This window comes from Protomyctophum bolini (genome assembly GCF_963924005.1).
Source record: "Protomyctophum bolini genome assembly, chromosome: 3".
Lineage (NCBI taxonomy): Eukaryota > Metazoa > Chordata > Actinopteri > Myctophiformes > Myctophidae > Protomyctophum > Protomyctophum bolini.
Window position 1 is genome coordinate 9,298,380 of NC_137864.1, and position 19,841 is coordinate 9,318,220.

The 19,841-nt window shown below is 45.2% G+C and overlaps 2 protein-coding genes across 3 annotated transcripts in view; one reads left to right on the top strand and one right to left on the bottom strand.

The window, feature by feature from the left end:
• Positions 1 to 19,841, bottom strand: part of slc5a10 (solute carrier family 5 member 10) — a 31,088-nt gene that overhangs the window by 9,484 nt on the left and 1,763 nt on the right. Inside the window, exons 4-7 of the mRNA XM_080760184.1 lie at positions 19,298 to 19,402; positions 17,603 to 17,708; positions 15,510 to 15,715; positions 12,861 to 12,996 (exon numbers count right to left, since the gene is read on the bottom strand). Of these exons, the coding sequence (XP_080616310.1) occupies positions 12,861 to 12,996; positions 15,510 to 15,715; positions 17,603 to 17,708; positions 19,298 to 19,402 (553 nt within the window). The remainder of the gene's footprint in view (positions 1 to 12,860; positions 12,997 to 15,509; positions 15,716 to 17,602; positions 17,709 to 19,297; positions 19,403 to 19,841) is intronic.
• fam83gb (family with sequence similarity 83 member Gb) lies at positions 312 to 15,026 on the top strand. 2 transcript variants are annotated; one of them, XM_080760164.1, is made up of 5 exons: positions 312 to 1,659; positions 6,680 to 6,847; positions 8,507 to 8,631; positions 10,120 to 11,644; positions 13,496 to 15,026. In XM_080760164.1, the coding sequence occupies exons 1-5, from the start codon at positions 1,135 to 1,137 to the stop codon at positions 13,874 to 13,876; spliced, it is 2,724 nt and encodes a 907-aa protein (XP_080616290.1). In that variant the 5' UTR covers positions 312 to 1,134; the 3' UTR covers positions 13,877 to 15,026. The 2 variants fall into 2 exon arrangements, with proteins under 2 accessions (XP_080616290.1, XP_080616291.1); XM_080760165.1 differs by having other exon boundaries at positions 10,120 to 11,527; positions 13,496 to 15,025.

A 19,841-nucleotide genomic window follows, 5' to 3' on the forward strand; every position in this document is an offset into this window, starting at 1 on the left:
TCACATAGTCACTCAGTGCCTTCATTTCCTTTTTTGTTTTAGTTTTTTGTATTTGTATTGTCTTTTTATCAATACAAATTAAGTGGAAAATGTTTTAGGCTAGTTAATTAATCAATTAATTTTATTTTTGTGTGAAATTCGTAGGCTATCTGGTATTTACCCAACTAATCTGACTCTGAAGCAAGTTCTAATTCTCTCTCTCGCCAAGAGGGCGGAGTGTGTTGACCAGCAACCGGACACTCCTCCTTCCAACCCCCGGTGAACGAGCTTCCGTTAACGAGCCTTTCTCTCTCGCTGGGTCACACGTCTGTCTGTCTGTCTACCAGACACGGAGACACCAGCGCAGCGCAGGCACCAGGCACACACACACAGACACAACGCCACGCTCAACTTGTGGAACAGGCAGCCAGAGCCAAAGTAAACTTAAGCGGCGAGACTTTGGGGGAAAAAAAGGGAAAGTTTCTCGTTGGGCTGTCTATCACGTGGACTTTGGAATAGCGATCTGCGTTGTTACATGTCAGTGGATTTAAAACGGCAGGAAAAGTACACGTCTTCTACTGAATCATATTACACAAAATGCTGGTGGATTAAGGACGCGGCAGACGTCGGGCAGACGTCAGACTTGACAGACAGAGACACTGAGATCATTCTTTTCTTGCTCTTGAGGAGTTGAACCGGGTTTCATTCAGCTGCCGCTTCACGTGACAGGCGTGGCACCGGGTGGGACGCGGGTGGGACAGCTTTGTTCCGCCGGAGCCGCCCTCACCTGTGCGCCTGTTGTGTTCGGTGCGGGCGTGCGCGCGAGAGAGAATGCGTGCGTGTGTTTATGTGTTGTGTATGTGACTGTGTGTAATCTGAGATCTGGGCTGAGCTAACCAAGACAGGATCTGTGAGAGGAACTATTCTAGCGAGGCTATAGGAACAAAAGTTATTCTCCCCGCGGGATCCACTTTCAGCTGAACCGGATCGCACTGGGAATCTCCTGGACAACAACATGGGCCTTATAAGAACAAGGACCTTCTTTTTCCAGGGTTCGACACGTTTGAACTACTAGTGGAAACTGGGTCAGCGTGGCCCACCCCACTGTTAACTACTCATTGCCCGGTGGAATTTGTGGGGTAACGGTTATCCATCATGGCGCTGTCACAGATCCAGTGTCTGGACGAACACAACGTCAACTTGCGCGTGAGCGAGAGCAAGCCAGAGTTCTTCTACAGCGAGGATCAGCGGCTGGCTCTGGAGGCGCTCATCTCCAGGGGCCGCGACGCCTTCGCGGACCACCTCCGCCAACGCGACGTCCGTGACTTCCTCTCGGAACCGGAGCTGGAGCGTCTGGCGCGCACGGCGGAGGCCTACTGGCCCGGCTGCGATCACCAGCCGCAGCAGAAGACAGAGACGGCGGGGGGAGGAGCACCCACGACCCCGGCGACCCCCACGAGCCCGGGGGGAAACGCAGCAGACGACGGGGACGGACCGGTGTCCCTGCAGTACTGGCCGGACCGGTCCGAGGCCTCGGTGGCCGAGCTGGACCTGGGCTGGCCGGAGGCCAGCTCGTACCGAGGGGTGACGCGCGTGACCGTGCACACGCAACCCCCGACAGAGGGGGCCCAAACGCACATAAAGGAAGTGGTCCGCAAGAGCATCGCCAATGCTCAGAGGGTATGCAAATTACGAGATGATTGGGTGATGATGATGATGATGATGATGATGGTGAAACGTATTATAGCTATTCTCAGTTGTTTTTCATATGTTCCAGACACACACTTATACCTGTACATGCATGCACACACACACACACACACACACACACACACACACACACACACACACACACACACACACACACACACACACACACACACACACAGAGAGCCATTTGTGATGTATATCCTCTGACATCACTGTCTCTTTACCCTTCACCTACACCACCTATTGTGCCCCCCCCCCCACACACACACACGCGCGCACACGTATGTACGTAGACTACATACATACATGCGTACAAATACATGTCTAGATTTGTCCAAATGCCAGAACGGAATCAGCTATAGGTACACGGTGAGTCAGTGGCGATAGTTGAGTGAAATACTAAATACTGTGGAGTGCAGGGCTCGAAATAGCGACCATTTTGGTCGCAAATGCGCCTGAATTTTAATCTGTGCGATCTCAAAATATAACTGGGCGCACCAGTGCTACTGCATATAATTACTGTAGTGCGACCAAAACGATCGCGACCGAAAGTGTCGCGGGCCGGTTCCCTCCCGCGAGATGATTTAAATTTGTAGAGCATAAAGATCTGAGCATGTAAAAAAAAAGTAAGTTCCTAGTCCATTCCTATCCAGAGTTATGATTGTTTAAAGAAATATCTCCTTGGCTTCTTCTACTTCCTCTAACCTCCCGTCAGTCCGTGGACTGATTGGGTGATCAACATCAGCTGGACCTGAGGTCCTCAGCTGTGAGAGACAACAAAAGGGCTCAATTGAATGGAATGTGTGGAGTCACACACACACATTTATGATGACGTTATGAAAATAACTTCTCATAAATATATACAGTAGGCCTATATATATATATATATATATATATATATATATATATATATATATATATATATTTTTTTTTACTTCAATCAAAAAGCAGGCCTACATAAAACAAAGGGTTTTGTAGCCATTTACAAATTCAGAAATTATAGCAGAGACAGTATTTAGAATTTAATTATATTTTCAACTGGTTTATTGCCAAAAAAATAGCATCTCATACCAACTGGCTTGTAGGCCAGTGGTTCCCAAAGTGGGGTCCGGGGATCCCTAGGGGTCCTCGGTTAAATGATAGTTAGGAACCAAATGGACCCTTATGGGTCTGAAACTCTGAGAGTGTACTACATACTATGGGTAAACCAATTTCACTGTACATTTGTACACTCAGTTAAATTAACTTTGATTTTATGGGTCCCAGAGATAGAAATGGGGAACGGTAGCCTAATTCAGGTCAAACTGGGGGTCCTTGAAATGTAAATAACTGAAAATCACTGCTAGAGCCGTAAAAATCTTCTCATATGGGGGTCCCTGGCATATATTTTCAAATGGGGGTCCGTGGGCTAATGAGTGTCAATTTGAGGGTGCTTGACATGAAAAATGTTGGGAACCACTGCTGTAGGCTACAAGTGTAATAATAATGAATGTAAAAAATCGATTACATATTGGTGCTCGTAAAATTTTGGTGGGTGCTCCTAATTTTTTTCTGGTGCTCCTTCATTCTGAATTTGGGAGCACCAGTGCTACCAAGTAAAAAAGTTAATTTCGAGCCCTGGAGTGGCTTGGTGCTTTATTAGTCATGCCTCACTCAGTCAGTCACACACCCATGTGTGTGCATTTGTATTATTCACTGCCATATTTTAAGCCAACGGCAGTGCAACAGATGAATAATAATAGTAGGACTTGAGTTTTTCAACCGTTAAATAACATGAACTCACTGCCTCTTCACACTGGGGCCCTGGACAAGGGAACTGAGAATACACAGGGCTGTGTAAAGAATCACAAACATGCCATTGGTTGCGCAGGGTTCAGCGTGATCCAAGCAAGACACCCACTCCTCAACAACTTCACACCTCTGCACCACTCTGTTACAGTGGCTCAGGACTCAGGAGGCGTGGATTTCAGACCAAGTTTTTGTGTAGTAAATACCCCCTTTATGTTTCCTATCAGAACGACGAGTGGCCCAGGAAATGAATCGCAATGCATTTTTCCCATAGGCTTTTCTTAAAGTATTTATTTAAAGACGGTTACGCCGCGGACAAAGCCAACTCGGATCGTGACAAATCATGACAATGAACACAATGTTTTTGGCCGATCAAATCATTTATAAGAAGAAAAACAAAACAAATAGTGTTGTCTCCTGCCTTTATTTTCTTCTTTCTAATGATTTGATCGGCCCAAAATATTGTGTTCATTGTCATGATTTGTCACGATCCGAGTTGGCTTTGTCCGCGGTGTAACCGTCTTTAAATAAATACTTTAAGAAAAGCCTACGGGAAAAATGCATTGCGATTCATTTCCTGGGCCACTCGTCGTTCTGAAAGGGGGAGGGACTGCGACGCTCTACATCTTGTTTTTAATTATTATTTACTTAAAAATATTTAAAGTTAAAAACAAATTCAAACGTTTTTCAAAATAATATATAAAATACATTCATTCGAGGAAGGAGGGAGGGAATAGAACAACTACCCGACACTGTAAACTGTTAATTTAGCTCTGAGAGTTTACAAATGGAACCAAATGGACCAAATGTTAAGGTCAACCAATTTAGTTCCTTTTGTACTCGTAAAAACACTTAGGACTATACTAGTAGGCTACTATACAGCTACTGCGACATACTAGCGTCATGTCCAGGGGGTGTACTTGTACATCAAGCTGCCTCACGCTACAGAAACAGGAGATAGGCTCCTGCCCTGTGGGCCTCATGGCTCGGCAAGGCTACTTACATATACAGTAGCTACTACAATGTTGTACTAAGGAAGAAAGGATGATATACAGTAACCCTTGACACTCGTCATGTCTTTGAAGGCTAATCTTTTGTTTTTTTTGTAGACAATTATGTTTTACCCCCCTATTATTATCATTATGACAATTTCTCCCTGCACACATTTCTGTGTTGTCACTGCTGTTATATCCTACTGAATCACCTGCCAGTGACGAGCCCCCAACGGCAGGGCGTAGCCGTAGGGCCTTCATCCTATACTCCTCCCACCCATCACTCAACACACCCGCAGGAGTATGTGAAATGACCTGCCCTGCTTCCCTCCCCCAACCACGGGCCAATTGTGCTCGCATATGTCAATGCAGTATGCACCACAGTGGATTCGAACCCACAACCTCCGTGGTGATGGTTGGGGAATTTACCACCCGTGCGCCTCAAGCCAGTAATCTTGGAGTAACTAGATTCATATCAAAATTGTAATCACCACATCAAATCAATAACAAAGTCAGCCTAATTATATTTAAAATAAATATATAATTAGAGGTTTTAACGTCTAAACAAGACATTAAACATATCCATGCCTTTATCTCCAGCAGGTTAGACTGGTGCCACATCAGACAGCTACAGCTTGTTCAGAATGGAGCTGCTCCAGACCTAACTAATCGGATTAAGAGCGTCTGCTAAATGCCTAATTTGTCAAATTGTAAATTGTAACTAGAACTAATACATTTGAACACATTACACGAAAGTCTCATCACCCTGCACTGGCTGTCAGTGAGTCACAGAATTACATTTTTAAAATGTAATATCTGTGATCGTCTTTTTAAATCGATCAGTAACTTTAGTGATCTCTGACTTGACTTTTGCATTATTAACCCTCAAAAAGTATTAGATCAGGACCGGTCTAATAACTGTTCCCAGAATGAAAACAAAACATGCTGAGGCAGCTTTTATTGTTCCACACATTAATTAGTTGGAACCAACTCTTGACTACTTTTAAATCCAACAACTTTTATGTTCTGTACTGCCTTTTCCTGAGAAAACATTTATTGTCAGCTATACGTGTTCTTATTACAACTAGTCCTTACCCGTTCGAATAGATTAACACCAAATGATGTACAGTGTGGGTAATGCGATTTAATAGGTCATAGTATAAGTATTGATGTATGTATTTTGAGTGTACTCAGTCTGGGGCTGGGGGAGGAAGTTGGGATGAGCTTGGGAAGTTGGGATGGGTACAAAATGAATATTATTATTAGGCACGTGGTCCGTGAACCCCCAAGTGGTCCACGAAGCATGCCGTGGGGGGTCTGTGTGTTCCTCGGACTCACAGACATCTGTCTCTCTGTCACACAAATGCGTGCGCACACGCACAATACACACACACACACACACACACAGAGTGCCCATCCCTGCCGGCTTGTGTGGTCTGGCACCGGCAAGCACGTGCATGCATCCTGTCAGCGGACGTCACACACGCATGTGGGGTGTGATCGACTTGTCGTTGCGGTTGCACACCAGGCCTGGACCAGCCACTCAACGTACCAGACATATGTCCGGTGGGCCGACCCGTGGTGGGCAACCCACCGGGCCGGGTGGCACTTGTTTGTGGTGGGCAGGTCTGGGCCAAATGTTAAATTACGGTAGTTGTCTGTTTCAGTGCAGTTGTCTGTTGGTTGTGTCTGTTTATGTTGTTCTATGAAAGTGGTGGTATTAATTTGTATGTGCCTCGACCCGGCGCGCATGCACAGGCAGACGAAAGCTTTGGTGCTAGAGTTAAACAGAGATTAGAAAAAGGCTAAGAAACAGTGTTGAATTTGTTAAATTGGAATAAAGGGCCTTTATCCCCCTCCATAAGGTAATGGGCAATGTCTGTATGCAAATTCAGAGCCATTGGTGCAGCCAGTGACATTGCCTCAGACAAACATAATTCACATATGTTTGTGTATCAAATGTGTTATACAAATAAACCTTTGTTATATAATTTATTCCCCCTTTATGAGACAGATTTGTTGTTGCTGCTGCTTTGTGTGTTTGTGCTTAGCCTGAGAGGCTGGCTTCCAAATAGCTTTGATTGGAGTTGATAAGAGAAGTTTAATTGTACCCACCCACTCAGCAGGAAACACTAACACTGTGTTTGTGTGTGTGTGTGTGTGTGTGTGTGTGTGTGTGTGTGTGTGTGTGTGTGTGTGCGTGCGTGCAGGTGATAGCCGTGGTGATGGATGCATTTACAGATGTGGATATCTTCAGAGACATGCTGGATGCATCCTACAAACGCAAAGTTCCTGCTTACATCATCATCGACACAGCGTCCGTGCCGAGTTTCCTGTCTATGTGTGGCAGAGCTGATATGCACCGTGGACACCTAAAGGTAAGCGCATGTCGCACCTGTATGTTTTGGTAAGCAAGAAAGGGTGCACTCACTGTCTGCCCTTGATAAGAGCAAACTAACGTTCAACAACAGGCAAGCACTAGCAAGTTTTACTTTTAAACTATAAAACATGTACCTGGCAGCAGTTATGACTTCAGCCATTCACTAAAGTCACTAAACTGAACCAGTGAGGTTAACTGCCATTTTATACCGCAGGGGAGAAAGATACATTGCTAAGCACATTCCAGTCTGTGCTGCAGGCAATTAGACGCACCACATGCAAGTGTGCGTAAGTAAATGCACTCTGTTTCCAGTCAAATGTTTATTTTCTGAGCCCTCTTTGGAGTCCTCAAGGATAACGATTAAGATACAATTTGGCAGATGCACATTTTGATACCACTGAATCTTTGCTGCCCTCAGAAGTACCCCCTTCATTTATCCTGCAAATCCCCAGTCTGTAGGACTCATTAGAGAGCGTGAGTACACAATTTAGTACCACAGGGTTTAGAAATATAAGCATAGCACTATAGACAGACAGCGTATCCATTATTTGCTCTTTAAAATCTGGCTATGAAATAATGTGTTCCAGTTTGAATTTAGCCAGCAAAATGTTTCAGTGATCAAGGTCCTTGAAAGAACAAACTCAACCTTCCGTACAATGCAACTACTATAGTATCTGTGAGAATCTGTGAGATTTGCTACTGAACATAAAAATTAAAATTACCCACGAGGCTTGGCCGGGAACCACGCCCTTATCACAGGGCCAAAGACAAATACCGCAGGGTGTGTCATATGCACACACACAAACACACACACACACCATGTTTGGACGTGCAGAGTCAGCAAACATGAGGTTAGTGTGGTTTGAATGGAGAACCTCTGTCTTTTAAAGACAAGTAAGTTCATCCCATTTGCCATGTTTATTTTTCCTGTTGAAATCCTCAGACTTAATACCATAGAGCAGGGGTTTTCAACTGATTGTGAACCAGGGACCACCACCTTGACTAAGGATCAACCTGGGGACCACTGTTGTGTTGTAATTAGTGCTTTCTTAATACTTGCTATGGAATGCATCCCATGTCTTATACTGTTTCTCAATCGATGGTCAACGGACTTAACTGATGACTGACACATGTGGCCCTATATCTGGGGCGTGCCTTAACCTTTATCCCTAAACTTTTTTTCTTCCATATTTTACTATCTTGAAAAATAATTTTAAATAGTTCAACTAGCAGATCTACATACATACATTATGGCTATTATAACTATTTTCATAATAGTAATATAAATATATATATAGTAAAAATGGCAAATACGTGCAAGATATAGCACATGATGACATTATATGGGCACATTAACATTTCCTAATAATGATGACTCAACCAGGCAAGCTGGTACACTTCACCCTTCTTGAGATTCTAACTAACTGCCGTTTCTGTGGAATTTCTTAACCTGAGACTTCCCAGTAAATCTTCACTTTGCTACATTACTAAATGCATGGTCAGGGACCACATGCAATACCTCCACGGACCACCAGTGGTCCACGGACCACCTGTTGAAAACCCCTGCCATAGAGGCAGTTTTGAATAGCATTGGCAGTGTGTGAGCATTGACGGTGTGTGTGTGTGTGTGTGTGTGTGTGTGTGTGTGTGCATGTAGAACCTGCGTGTGCGCAGTTGTGGCGGTGTGGAGTTCTGCACGCGGTCAGCTGTGAAGGTGCGAGGGTCTCTGAGCCAGAGGTTTCTGCTGGTGGATGGAGACAAAGCCATCTCTGGCTCATACAGGTATGGTGAACATGGCTATATTCTATAGGGTTCTCTACACAGAACTACATTTATGCTAGGGCAGTAAGGGCACTGGAAGCCTCTACTGCTTTGTGCATGCTTGTACGTATGTGTGCACGTACGCACGCACGGGCGCGCGCGTGCATGCTTGTATGTGTGCACGTCCGTACGCACGCACGCACGCACGCACACACACACACACACACACACACACACACACACACACACACACACACACACACACACACACACACACACACACACACACACACACACACACACACACACACACACGAAGTCATCTTGCACATAACTACATTAACGACGGCAGTTACGACGGGTGTGGTTGTTAATATTTCATAAAAACAACATTGGTGCTGTGCGGTGCTTCACCTCCGTGAACACACACACGCACATACAAATACACATACACACAGCTCTCTCTTTAGTTTATACTAATCCTGAGCCAATTTCCTACTGGCCAAAACACACACACACTCAAATCTGGCTTTTGTCTTTGAAAGGCTACAACCGGCATTCATTTCCCCTGACAAATGACTCCGGCAGAGCAGGCCCCTAAAAGTAGATATGTGTGAACCTGAGAAATAATTTACGAGTACATTGTGTGCGAGTAAAGGACCAACCGTAATCTCCTCAGTCCAAAGTAGACACATGCTACCCAAGTTGGCCCTGGGGTGGCACTGGAGGAAAGGCTATGGGGGTCATCCAAATCAGTATCCTTGCTAAGAACAGTAAATTCCATGGCAATTCACCACAGAGCTATTTATTATCTGGAGAAAGGGCTGAAAAGCCCCACACACTCATTTCAATCAAAGTTTCTCATTCAGCGCATGTGGATGGCTATATTCCACTCAGCGCAAGTGGATGGCTATATTCCAAATGTATTTGGTAAGCACAAAGAAGAAGCTGGAAAACGTGCAAGATGTCATACAACTGCACAAATAAATAGCTGGTGCACAGACTAAGTACAAATGAGAATAAATTGCTAGTACAACTTAAAGTACAAAAGAGAATTGCTAGTACAACATTAGAGAATGCAGAAGAACAAGTGTTGTGTTGGCACCACCCCAGCTCCAGAATGATAGCTATTTAACAACTCAAACCCTATATACTTCTTCCCCCAGGGGTCTGTCCATATTGATTGATTGATTGATTGAATGATTGAAAATGTTACTAACAGTTTGTAGAATGGGTGCGAAAGTACAGGTCAATACAAAAACTGGATAAAACCAGAAAAAGCACTCAGGGTCCTCCATTTTCAATTCATCAGAACATTTAAAGAGATACAAATGTGTCTATTTGGTCCTCTTCACCTCTCACAACCAGCCACGTTGCGACGCGTTTTTGCCAAATGTCTGCCTATTTTCACAGAACATTCGCCTATTATGAGTGACCTTCCCAGAATAGGGATGCTAGGGTAGCATGCATGTCCAGCGTGTGTCAGTATGTGTTGTTTTTCCCCCCCAGCTTCACGTGGTCCTCGTCTCGCCTGGACCGTAACCTCATCACCGTGATAACGGGGCAGGCGGTGGAGACATTCGACACGCAGTTCCGCGACCTCTATCTGACCTCCAGGGGCGTGTCTCTCTCCAAGGTCTCTGTGAGCGACGAGCCCGTCCTTGACCCCGTGCCCCAGGCGGCTCCCATTCCGGTACCGGCCAGCATCGCCAGGAAACTCATCAATCCCAAGTACGCCCTGGTCACCTCCGGAAACCACGCGAGCACCACCTCGTCTGACCGGAACTCCAGCAACAAGAACTCAAAAGGGCTCAAGTTCCCCAAAGGACGCGTCAAAGAGCGGGTGGAAGCTCCGCCCCTGCATCCCGGATTAGCCGATCTGGAGAAAGTGTACTTGATCCCTTACCTGCCCACGTGGCCGGACCCGGACCCGCCCAAGGACGTCATTGGTTTTATTAACATCAGAGACGACAAGCGGGCGTTCCAGGTTCATCTACAGAGGTCGGAGATGTTCGAGGTCAGCCAGGCCATACGCTTCAGGTCGCCTTTCACAGTGGAACCCACACCGTGTGAAAAAGACACACCGGAGGGGGCTACACGTCCCACAGGTACAGACACCTCTGGGAATACAGGTAGGGAAGCCTCGGTTCCCCTCGGCCAGTCTGACACACAGCCCACTCAGCAGCAGCATACACACTCTTCCTCCATAGAACACACAGATAAGACAGATGCCAGTAGACCATCTCAACAGCCGAGTGTATCTCAAGCTGAGGACACACACAAACCTGATCCGCACACTAACAAACCCCAAGATAAAGACACTAGTACTTCACAGCCCAGGGACACTGCTGAACAAGCTCCAGAGACACTTCCCGCTCCTTCAGCGCCTCCAATCCCCAAACGCCGCACCCTGCAGTTGGTCATAGACGCCAACCCCTCAGCGCAGTCCGGCCAACCACCTCAGGTCACCCTGATTAAAAAGGACCAATCGGACACAACGCCGGTACAAACCCAGGAAGATAAAAATGCGACGCATGGGCGTGTCCGCGGTCTGTCACTGGAGGAGACCAAGGACGGTGACAGCGTTGGCGAGGGCAGTCAAGACAGTACCAAAGTCTTGTGTGACCGCACAGCCAACGACAACCCCTCGTCGGAGGAGGAGTTCTACGACTGCAGCCAATCGGACTCCAGTGAGCCTACGGCCAGCGAGCCTCTGGCCAATGGAGTCACGACCACAGGATCAGGCCGTGAACAACGTGCACAAGGCGATGGGGTCAACCTGATGGCCCGTCTGTCCCAGAGCATGGTGGACCTCCGGGACCCCCAGCAGTCAGAAGACACTAGCAACGCTCTCCTCCTCGAATCGCGGAAGCTCCGTCAAAAGTCCTACCCGTCACCACACAGGCACATAGGACAGGTAAGGTCCTACCCGTCACCACACAGGCACATAGGACAGGTAAGGTCCTACCCGTCACCACACAGGCACATAGGACAGGTAAGGTCCTACCCGTCACCACACAGGCACATAGGACAGGTAAAAGTCAAAAGACAGTTTCAAAATAATATTGAAAATATTTGAAACATTTGGAATATTTTTGAAACATTTTAACAGCACAACATTTATTTGCAAAAAAATAGGCAGTTAAAAAAAAGTACACACCTGTGTATTCAAGACACTTTCAGAGTAGCGTTGACCTGCATGTGATGCTCTCATCATTGAAGGAAATAAGTCATCACTGAACCTACTCGGTCTCATAGGAATATTCATCCTGAATATTCCTGATGATTCCCTAACAGTATGAGGTTCAAAAGATCTATTCTACACCAGTGATTTTTCTTTCTGTCTTAATAATACGATCCCTATCTCCATAAAAATGTCTTCATTACTGTAGCGATCCAATAAAAATGAAATTATGAAAACATTAAGAGAACACTTTAAATCACAATACAGTATAAATGACAACATTAAGGTGCTTCTCTGGCTAATGTTCACGTTGGCAACTTGGCATGAATAAGTCATGGTTTCAATTGGTTCATAAAACAATGTTTCTCCAGAAATAGAATTTTAGAATCAACAATCTGCACTTAGATCTGTATTAAATGCAATGCCATAACTACAGAAAGAATTAAGGCGATATGAAGTTCACTGTGTTGGATTTACATTTCTTGCAAGTTTCAAGTCTCTGCAAGATACGCAGATCCAATCCAATTAAATCCTACTTAGTTGACTGGGGTGCCCCAGGGCTCTATTTTAGGTCTACTCCTTTTCCTTCAATACACAATCCCTTTGCTGTAAATAGCTGATCTACAAGCTCACGACATGTTACAAACGCAATGTGTTGTGAGCTTGTAGACCTGACGTTTTAGCAAAATGTTAGAAAACAACCAACAACCGTATAGTTGTATATACCGTACGTGACTTGTAGTCAAATAAGCTTAACATGCAATAAAACTGGTGTGGTCCTTTTTAACTCCTGTTGTAACATTTGATAAGATAGCAGTGTGTACATTTGCACTAGTAATTCATGTGTGCGACTGAGTGCAGAGGTTCCCAAGAATGATCTTTGGTGAGCAAGTTGGCACTCCTGTGAGTCCTGTGGGCTGTTATATAATAACTGGTTTTGGGGAGGATTCTTTTATTGACTTGAGTTGGGGTTTTTGGCAGTTGTTTTTGTGCATGCAGACACATTCACACCACAAATCCATCTGAACCGAGGCAGGCCACAGCCTGCCTTGTGCACATGCCCTACCTGGATAGAGGGCTCGGCTGATCATGCCAGGGAGGATGATGAAAATGAAAGGTAGCATCTTCAGGTAGGACGCCAGGATGGATGCTCCTTTCACGTGGCTCAGGTTCTTGGCAGACAGGGAGCGTTGGACGATCACCTAAGCAAATAGGAAAAAACTCGCTTCATCACCATGTTATAATAACGATCAGTGTGCATACAAAATAAACACCGGTGTGTTTAACCACGTACACATTGGGAGCGTTTATTTTGTGTCGCACACACACACACACACACACACACACACACACACACACACACGCACACACACACACACACGCACACACACACACACTTTGAAATTGGTGACCTGCCAAAATATGTTACCATCTTGTTGACTTCATATAATGTCCGATCATACGTAAATCACTGCTGTTTGGACACTGACGTTATGTGAAGTCTGCAAGTTGGTCACACATTTAGGCACTGCCATTAACACTGCCATGCCATCCTGGAGGAGGCGAGGATGCAGAAATGAGGTTATTGGAACGTCTAGATACCGCAGCCCTTACAGTACCCACACGCCACACCGTAATAATAACCCTTTCCTCTGTCTCCCTTTATTTGTTCATTTATTTCTTTACTTTCTCCTCCCACAGTTGTTCCAGTCCTCAGGGAGGTCTCCGGGTCGCGACCGTCAGCGAGGAGGAGCCAAAGTAGTGATCGGCAAACCAGGAAGTTATCGCCGCCACTCGCTCATATCTGAACCTGTGATCGGAGGTCACCGTTACTGGCAGGGTCAAGGCCTGCAGCCGGACACCGGACAGTTGCCCAGGGACACGCGTTCCGGGCGGTCTCCACGGAGACACAGCCCGGGCAACAGGAGTACTGGCCACGCCTCTCCACAGCCACCGGCCATTCAGACGGGCGTCCTTGGCGTTTCGTTTTCCAAACTAGCCAATCTGAAACACCTTAAGGCGCGCGCGTCGGGAGGCGGGTCGCAGAAGAAAGCACCTCAGTCTAAAACGGATGCCAGTTAGTTTAGGTCACTGTTTCTCAATGTCAGGTATGGGAACCACCAGCGGTCCAAATGGCTCCTTAGATGTCTGTTAGTCTGAGAGTGTACAAATGGAACCAAATAGTCCATTGTACACTCTCAGAGGTTCCATTAGAACAGGCCTGTGGTTCCCGCGGGCCTGACGTTGAGAACCAGTGGATTAGGTCACCTGTGGGCCAGCGAGGGAACACTGTGTTGGTGTAAAGTTACTGAACATTCAGGACGTGTTGAATAGTTCTTTAGCGTGGAGTCGACTCTGTTTCCACAACATGTTCTAGCTTTTGGACTTTGGAGGCTCGGTGCACACGAGCTAATGAACTGGATTGTTTGATGATATGACACATATGATATGACACATTTAATATTACTGTTTGAATGCAAAGGATCGACTGCCTAGTTAATGTTTACGTTGATTATTCAACATAACAATTACGAACAATGAAAGGGAGACGTGTGTACGAAGACCTGACATGGGTTAACATAATCACAAAACAGGCTTAATGCCAGGAATGTCTGTGACTGCAGACCACTTTGATATTATTTTATTTCATTCTGTGTAGGTAATGATGATGTCCACCCTGACCCAGTGGTTATCTGGCTCTGATTAGTTTCAGGGTTGCGGGCACCACTGTGATTGGTTACTGGCATTGTGGGGGGCGGGAACATGGTGAATACTTTTATCAGATTGTAACAAACCGCATGTTGACGACCATGGCAGACGTACTGTTTTCTTGTTTAAAATATGTATATTATTATGAAGCATCATAGTACAGTGAGTGCATTTTTCATAGGTCATTTCAGACACACATGCTTCTCTTTCTGCTTTTTAAGAAATAAATTACTGGACAAACATTAACAATGTTTAAACATTGTTGTGGGACCTAACGTGAATGTTGTAAATAAAAAAGAACATTGAATGTTGTAACTAAAGCCCTCTGATCTTCTATCCTTTTAAGCTTCTCTTAGCATTTCAGTTTGTACAAATTCCTGTTGAAAGTGTTTGCACAACAGTATTCCATAAGTCATTTTGACAGGATCTGCATACCAACATTTGGCCTCAGGCCTCCAGCCAGTGGTATTTCGTAGACTAACTATGATGGAATATGTTCGTCGACTACCTTTTTTCACTGACAAAAACGAAATAAAAACTGAACAATTATGTCTAAAACAAAATGTATTGACAATTTTGTCAGCAAATAAAAACTAGATTAAAATGTTAGGGAGGGACTAGTGGAGAAGAGATCGAGTAGAACTGGATTGTGCTTGGGTGTTCTGACAATATCCGATCTACAAGCTCACAACATGTCGTGCTGTGACACGTGAGGTTGCAGATCGACAACATGCAACCAAGTGTAAAATCTGCCATTACGACGACGCCATCAAGGCCTGCCAGAATAAAGGTTTTGCCGGCAAAATGTTGATTTAGTCGACTAAAACTTTTCAGATATAGACAAAAAATAGACATTTCATTCAAAAGACTAAACTAAAACAAAATGTGCCGTCAAAATGAACACTGGCCAATGGTTAAACAAAAACGCCTGCGGTCTCCCATGGCTAGCCTGAATGTGGACAGCATTTCTGTGTGTATGTATGTGTATGTATGTGTATGTGTGTACCTGGTCAGTGCACCAGTACCAGGTGGCCAGTATGGTGAGTCCGAGGGTCATGCCAGGCCAGGGCAGGTCTCCGGTGGTGGCATCTCTGAACAGGTGCATGGCGTCCTCACGCGGCAGGTGGCAGGTGCTGTTGGGAATGGTCTTATTGGGCACCGCCTTGCTATACATCTTCTCCAGGTTACTGTAGCCACCGATCTCGTTAAAGGCTGTAAACCATGCACGCACGAACGCACACACACACACACACACACACACACACACACACAATTAGAGACAATAATTGTATATAATTACAATTATATCCTCAAATTATTAATGGTGTATTTATGTGTATGCCATACCAGTAATGGTAAGAATAATTGCTCCGATAATCATGACAAAAGTCTGTAGAGTATCCGTGTAGATGACAGCAGCAAGGCCCCCTGAAGACAGAGCGAGAAGGAGGGAGGGAGGGAGTGAGAGACATGCTGGAGATGTGAGGACATTTAAAACAAAGCACTACACATACACAGTATAATACAAGCAGTGCCACGATGAAATCAGCTCGCCCTGCATTGCCATGGGGTTATTGAGCCGGAAAGACTTTCAGTTTTTCGATGCCCAGCCTTGTGTGTCTGTGTGTACCCCACAGCGATGATTTGATTGGCTGAGGGCTTAAAAGTATAGATAAACAGTGATGATGTATGATGCATAAGAGCGCCCTTCACTTCACACAAGTGTGATTTATTTGGATGTACATATATGGGCATGTGACATCAACACACAACAGAAACCGTTAACAAAAAACCACATACTTATGCAGACATCAGGTACATCCGTATTCGTTCAAAATCCACCTGCCGTTTTGCGCTGGCATCAGGCTGTGGGCAGATCCATATTTGGAATCCGCACTGACGACGTAAAATGTATCTTCCCACAATGATATTTTATTAGTGTTGTAGCAGTAGCTAACCAGACTATAGTCCATGAAGTCGTGCATTTCCCGTCAGTCACGCCCCATATATGGTCATGCCTCGTGACATCACGTGCATGATGTCATCAATATTAAGCCCATATATGGAGATCCCTGATGTCATCCATATTGGCCAGCAATTCTACATCTCACCTCAAACCTCAAACCCTTAGATCTCCATATATGGAGCTGACCTGTTCTGACATTCCATACAGTATGTTGATCCTTCCCCATCCATCCTTCCTCTTCGATGTCTCCCTTTTGACTGATACCTGTCCATTTAAACTGTAGACGATCCTGCCCCAAAGTTATTAGTGCAGTCAAGCCTGGCAGCCGGCCAGAAAATTAAGGCCCGGCCCTACCTGCATGGGCCCTCATCAAACCCTGTACACACAAGACACGCTCCATATATGGCCAGTACAGAATTCATTCCATATGTTGATCTGACCCCCCATGCCAAAGCGCCAGTGCTCGCCCAGCAGTTTGCTGTCACCCAGGCGGATGCGTGCACGTGACCTGGGTCACTTCTCGCCCTCAGGCGTCTTACTGGTACTTATTCTGTATAAACTGGTTACCTGTGACATCATGTGTGTCAATACATCATCATCGTACTGTACTTAGCGAGCTGCTCGAGGGAAATTGCAAACACACTTACAATTTCCCCAGAATTGCGAATTGTCTAGTTAACTCATCCATCGCTTTTAAGAAGTGCCAAAAAGTCCCTAAGCGCCAGTCTCTATACATTTTTTTATTTAATTTTAATTTATTTATTTATTTTTTTGGTCCCATGTTATACCCGTCTGAAAAAAACGATAAAGTCGTCGTTGGCGCTGCTGGAGTTGCTGAAAAATCAGTCAATTCAGTCATTGGCAGACATTGAGTTAAAGATCATGATCATGCACAAAAGACTGGCTTCCTAGACCAGTCCTTTCTCCATGCCCTAAGCCAAATCTCCTGAGATGTTTGTCTTTGACACCTCTTCTTAAATTGTGATAAATATGAACAGGCTATACTATCTGGCTATGCCATGCATAGTCCACCATGGGCACCGTTGGAGTTTCTGACGGGCCCAAAGCCTAGCAGGACGTCTATGAAATAATATCTAAAAAGGTATAATAATGTGTGTGCATCTGTACAGTACCTGCTATGGTGTAGAGAGCAGTGACCACCAGCATGAGAACAGTGGACAGGTAGAGGTTCCAGCCCAGACAGACCTGGACAAACAGTGCTCCAGAATACAAGTCAGTCTGGAACAAAACACAACACTTCCGTTGTCACTGTGACGATGTTGACGGGAAAACAGTATTCTGTGTTATGATACAGGGAATTTCACCAAATGGAGCTGTGTTCTATTGAGTATGTTAAAAAGAACTAGAACATATGCCTTAATTATTAACAGTCTGCAAATAGTACAGTGGTACGATTATACAATGATGCTAAATAAAGTATAACACAAAAAAAGCCCTAAGGGCTTGTTTCCATCCTGGAGAACGAGTGGATTCCGCTTCAGTACACGTAGTGAATGAAGAGGAATTAAATGACCGTTTTCCAAGAGGGAATCCCTGCCAGAGAAGAAAATGCACTTGAATTTGCAATTGAAAATACTACTACAGTCTATGTTCTACCTGACACCAGGGTCATAGGGGAGGGAAACCACCTCCAGCGGTAACCGGAACGAACACCCCAAAACACGCTCGCCCCCTTTCTTTTCATATACTACTCACCCCCCGAATATTGTATTCGTTAAGATTAGGATCCGAATAAGGTTACGTTTAGGACTATCTGGTGGTGACCAGGTTCTAAGGTCGCCGGATTTGACCCAGGGTAAGCGTGTTTCGGGACGAGCGTTCTTGTATTCCCTCCAACCACTGCAGATCTGCTAGTTATATTGTAATAACATTACAATGTTATTCAAATAATGTGTGTGTAATGTTGTTCTATATTTGTACTTGACACTTTACTTAAATATGAACTTGACAGTTGTCTCTTAAACCAAAAATGTTGTTCTATTTTTGTACTATCTGTGTATTTATAGTCTGTATATTTATAGTCTCAATGCACATTAACTTTCATCTGGATAATTCCTCACTTGTAGGTTCCACGTGAAAAATATGTATGAACTACTGATTGCTGGCTGTGTGACATTGGTTAACTAAGAGCCTGCCCCCTGCACCATGTGTGCACTTAAGCCTTACTGTGTTGCCCCCTCGGGCTATGACCTGACGAAGATGTAACTTACACATCGAAACGTTGTCACTTTTTACTTACACCCTGTTATAATAAACCAAGGGCCTAAATCGTCTGAGCTGCTCCAGTGCCTTCTTGTTCGCATGTTATCTGTCCTGCTTCTGAGATGCACCAGACTGGCCTGCTATAGGCTGCTAGAGGCTTCTGAGATGCACCAGACTGGCCTGCTATAGGCTGCTAGAGGCTTCTGAGATGCACCAGACTGGCCTGCTATAGGCTAGAGGCTTCTGAGATGCACCAGCCTGGCCTGCTATAGGCTAGAGGCTTCTGAGATGCACCAGCCTGGCCTGCTATAGGCTAGAGGCTTCTGAGATGCACCAGACTGGCCTGCTATAGGCTGCTAGAGGCTTCTGAGATGCACCAGACTGGCCTGCTATAGGCTAGAGGCTTCTGAGATGCACCAGCCTGGCCTGCTATAGGCTAGAGGCTTCTGAGATGCACCAGACTGGCCTGCTATAGGCTAGAGGCGTGGTTGGAACTCCCTTCTACGTTATTCAAATAATGTTTTAATTCATTAAATTAAGTTCCAGATTGCAGATTTAAAATGGTGAGGGTTATGTTATGTGTGTGTATGTGTGGCGGGTCTTACCGATATCTTGGTGAAGACAGACAGCATCAGTGAGAGAACAGACAGATAGGTACGGATCCTCTCTCCACCAAAGCGTCGTCCCAGGTACTCTGGCATGGTGACAATCTGAGTACATTTCACCACAGACAAACAATTAGTGACAAACCACACCGTATACCAGTCTGCAGATTAAAATGCTTCATATTACCTTACATGCCTTAATCTGTGTGTCGATATATTTGCACACTTTACTTTGTAGATTTTTTTATTGCACACAAAAGCATGGAGTATGCGATGACCTGTTTGTGAACCACAGTTGGGCAACCTTGCAACCTAAGCGTTACATTGTAACATGAGAGTGTCTGAACTCCAGCTTGATTCCTGGTGTACTAATCAGCTGATTGTGATTTGGGAGGGGAAAAAAAACCTCTCCTGTCATAGTGTTCTATGTACTGGTATTTTGTAATACAGTGGGGCTGCCATTGTTATTGCAAGGGATGTGTGTGTGTGTGTGTGTGTGTGTGTGTGTGTGTGTGTGTGTGTGTGTGTGTGCACGCGAGCGCGA

What these genes read in the sequence shown, in the direction of transcription:
- fam83gb (XM_080760164.1), top strand. Translation starts at nt 1,135, where the DNA reads ATGGCGCTGTCACAGATCCAGTGTCTGGACGAACACAACGTCAACTTG. An exon ending in GCATCGCCAATGCTCAGAGG is followed by an intron (nt 1,660 to 6,679) that starts GTATGCAAATTA and finishes GCGTGCGTGCAG; the next exon opens with GTGATAGCCGTGGTGATGGA. An exon ending in CACACAGGCACATAGGACAG is followed by an intron (nt 11,645 to 13,495) that starts GTAAAAGTCAAA and finishes CTCCTCCCACAG; the next exon opens with TTGTTCCAGTCCTCAGGGAG.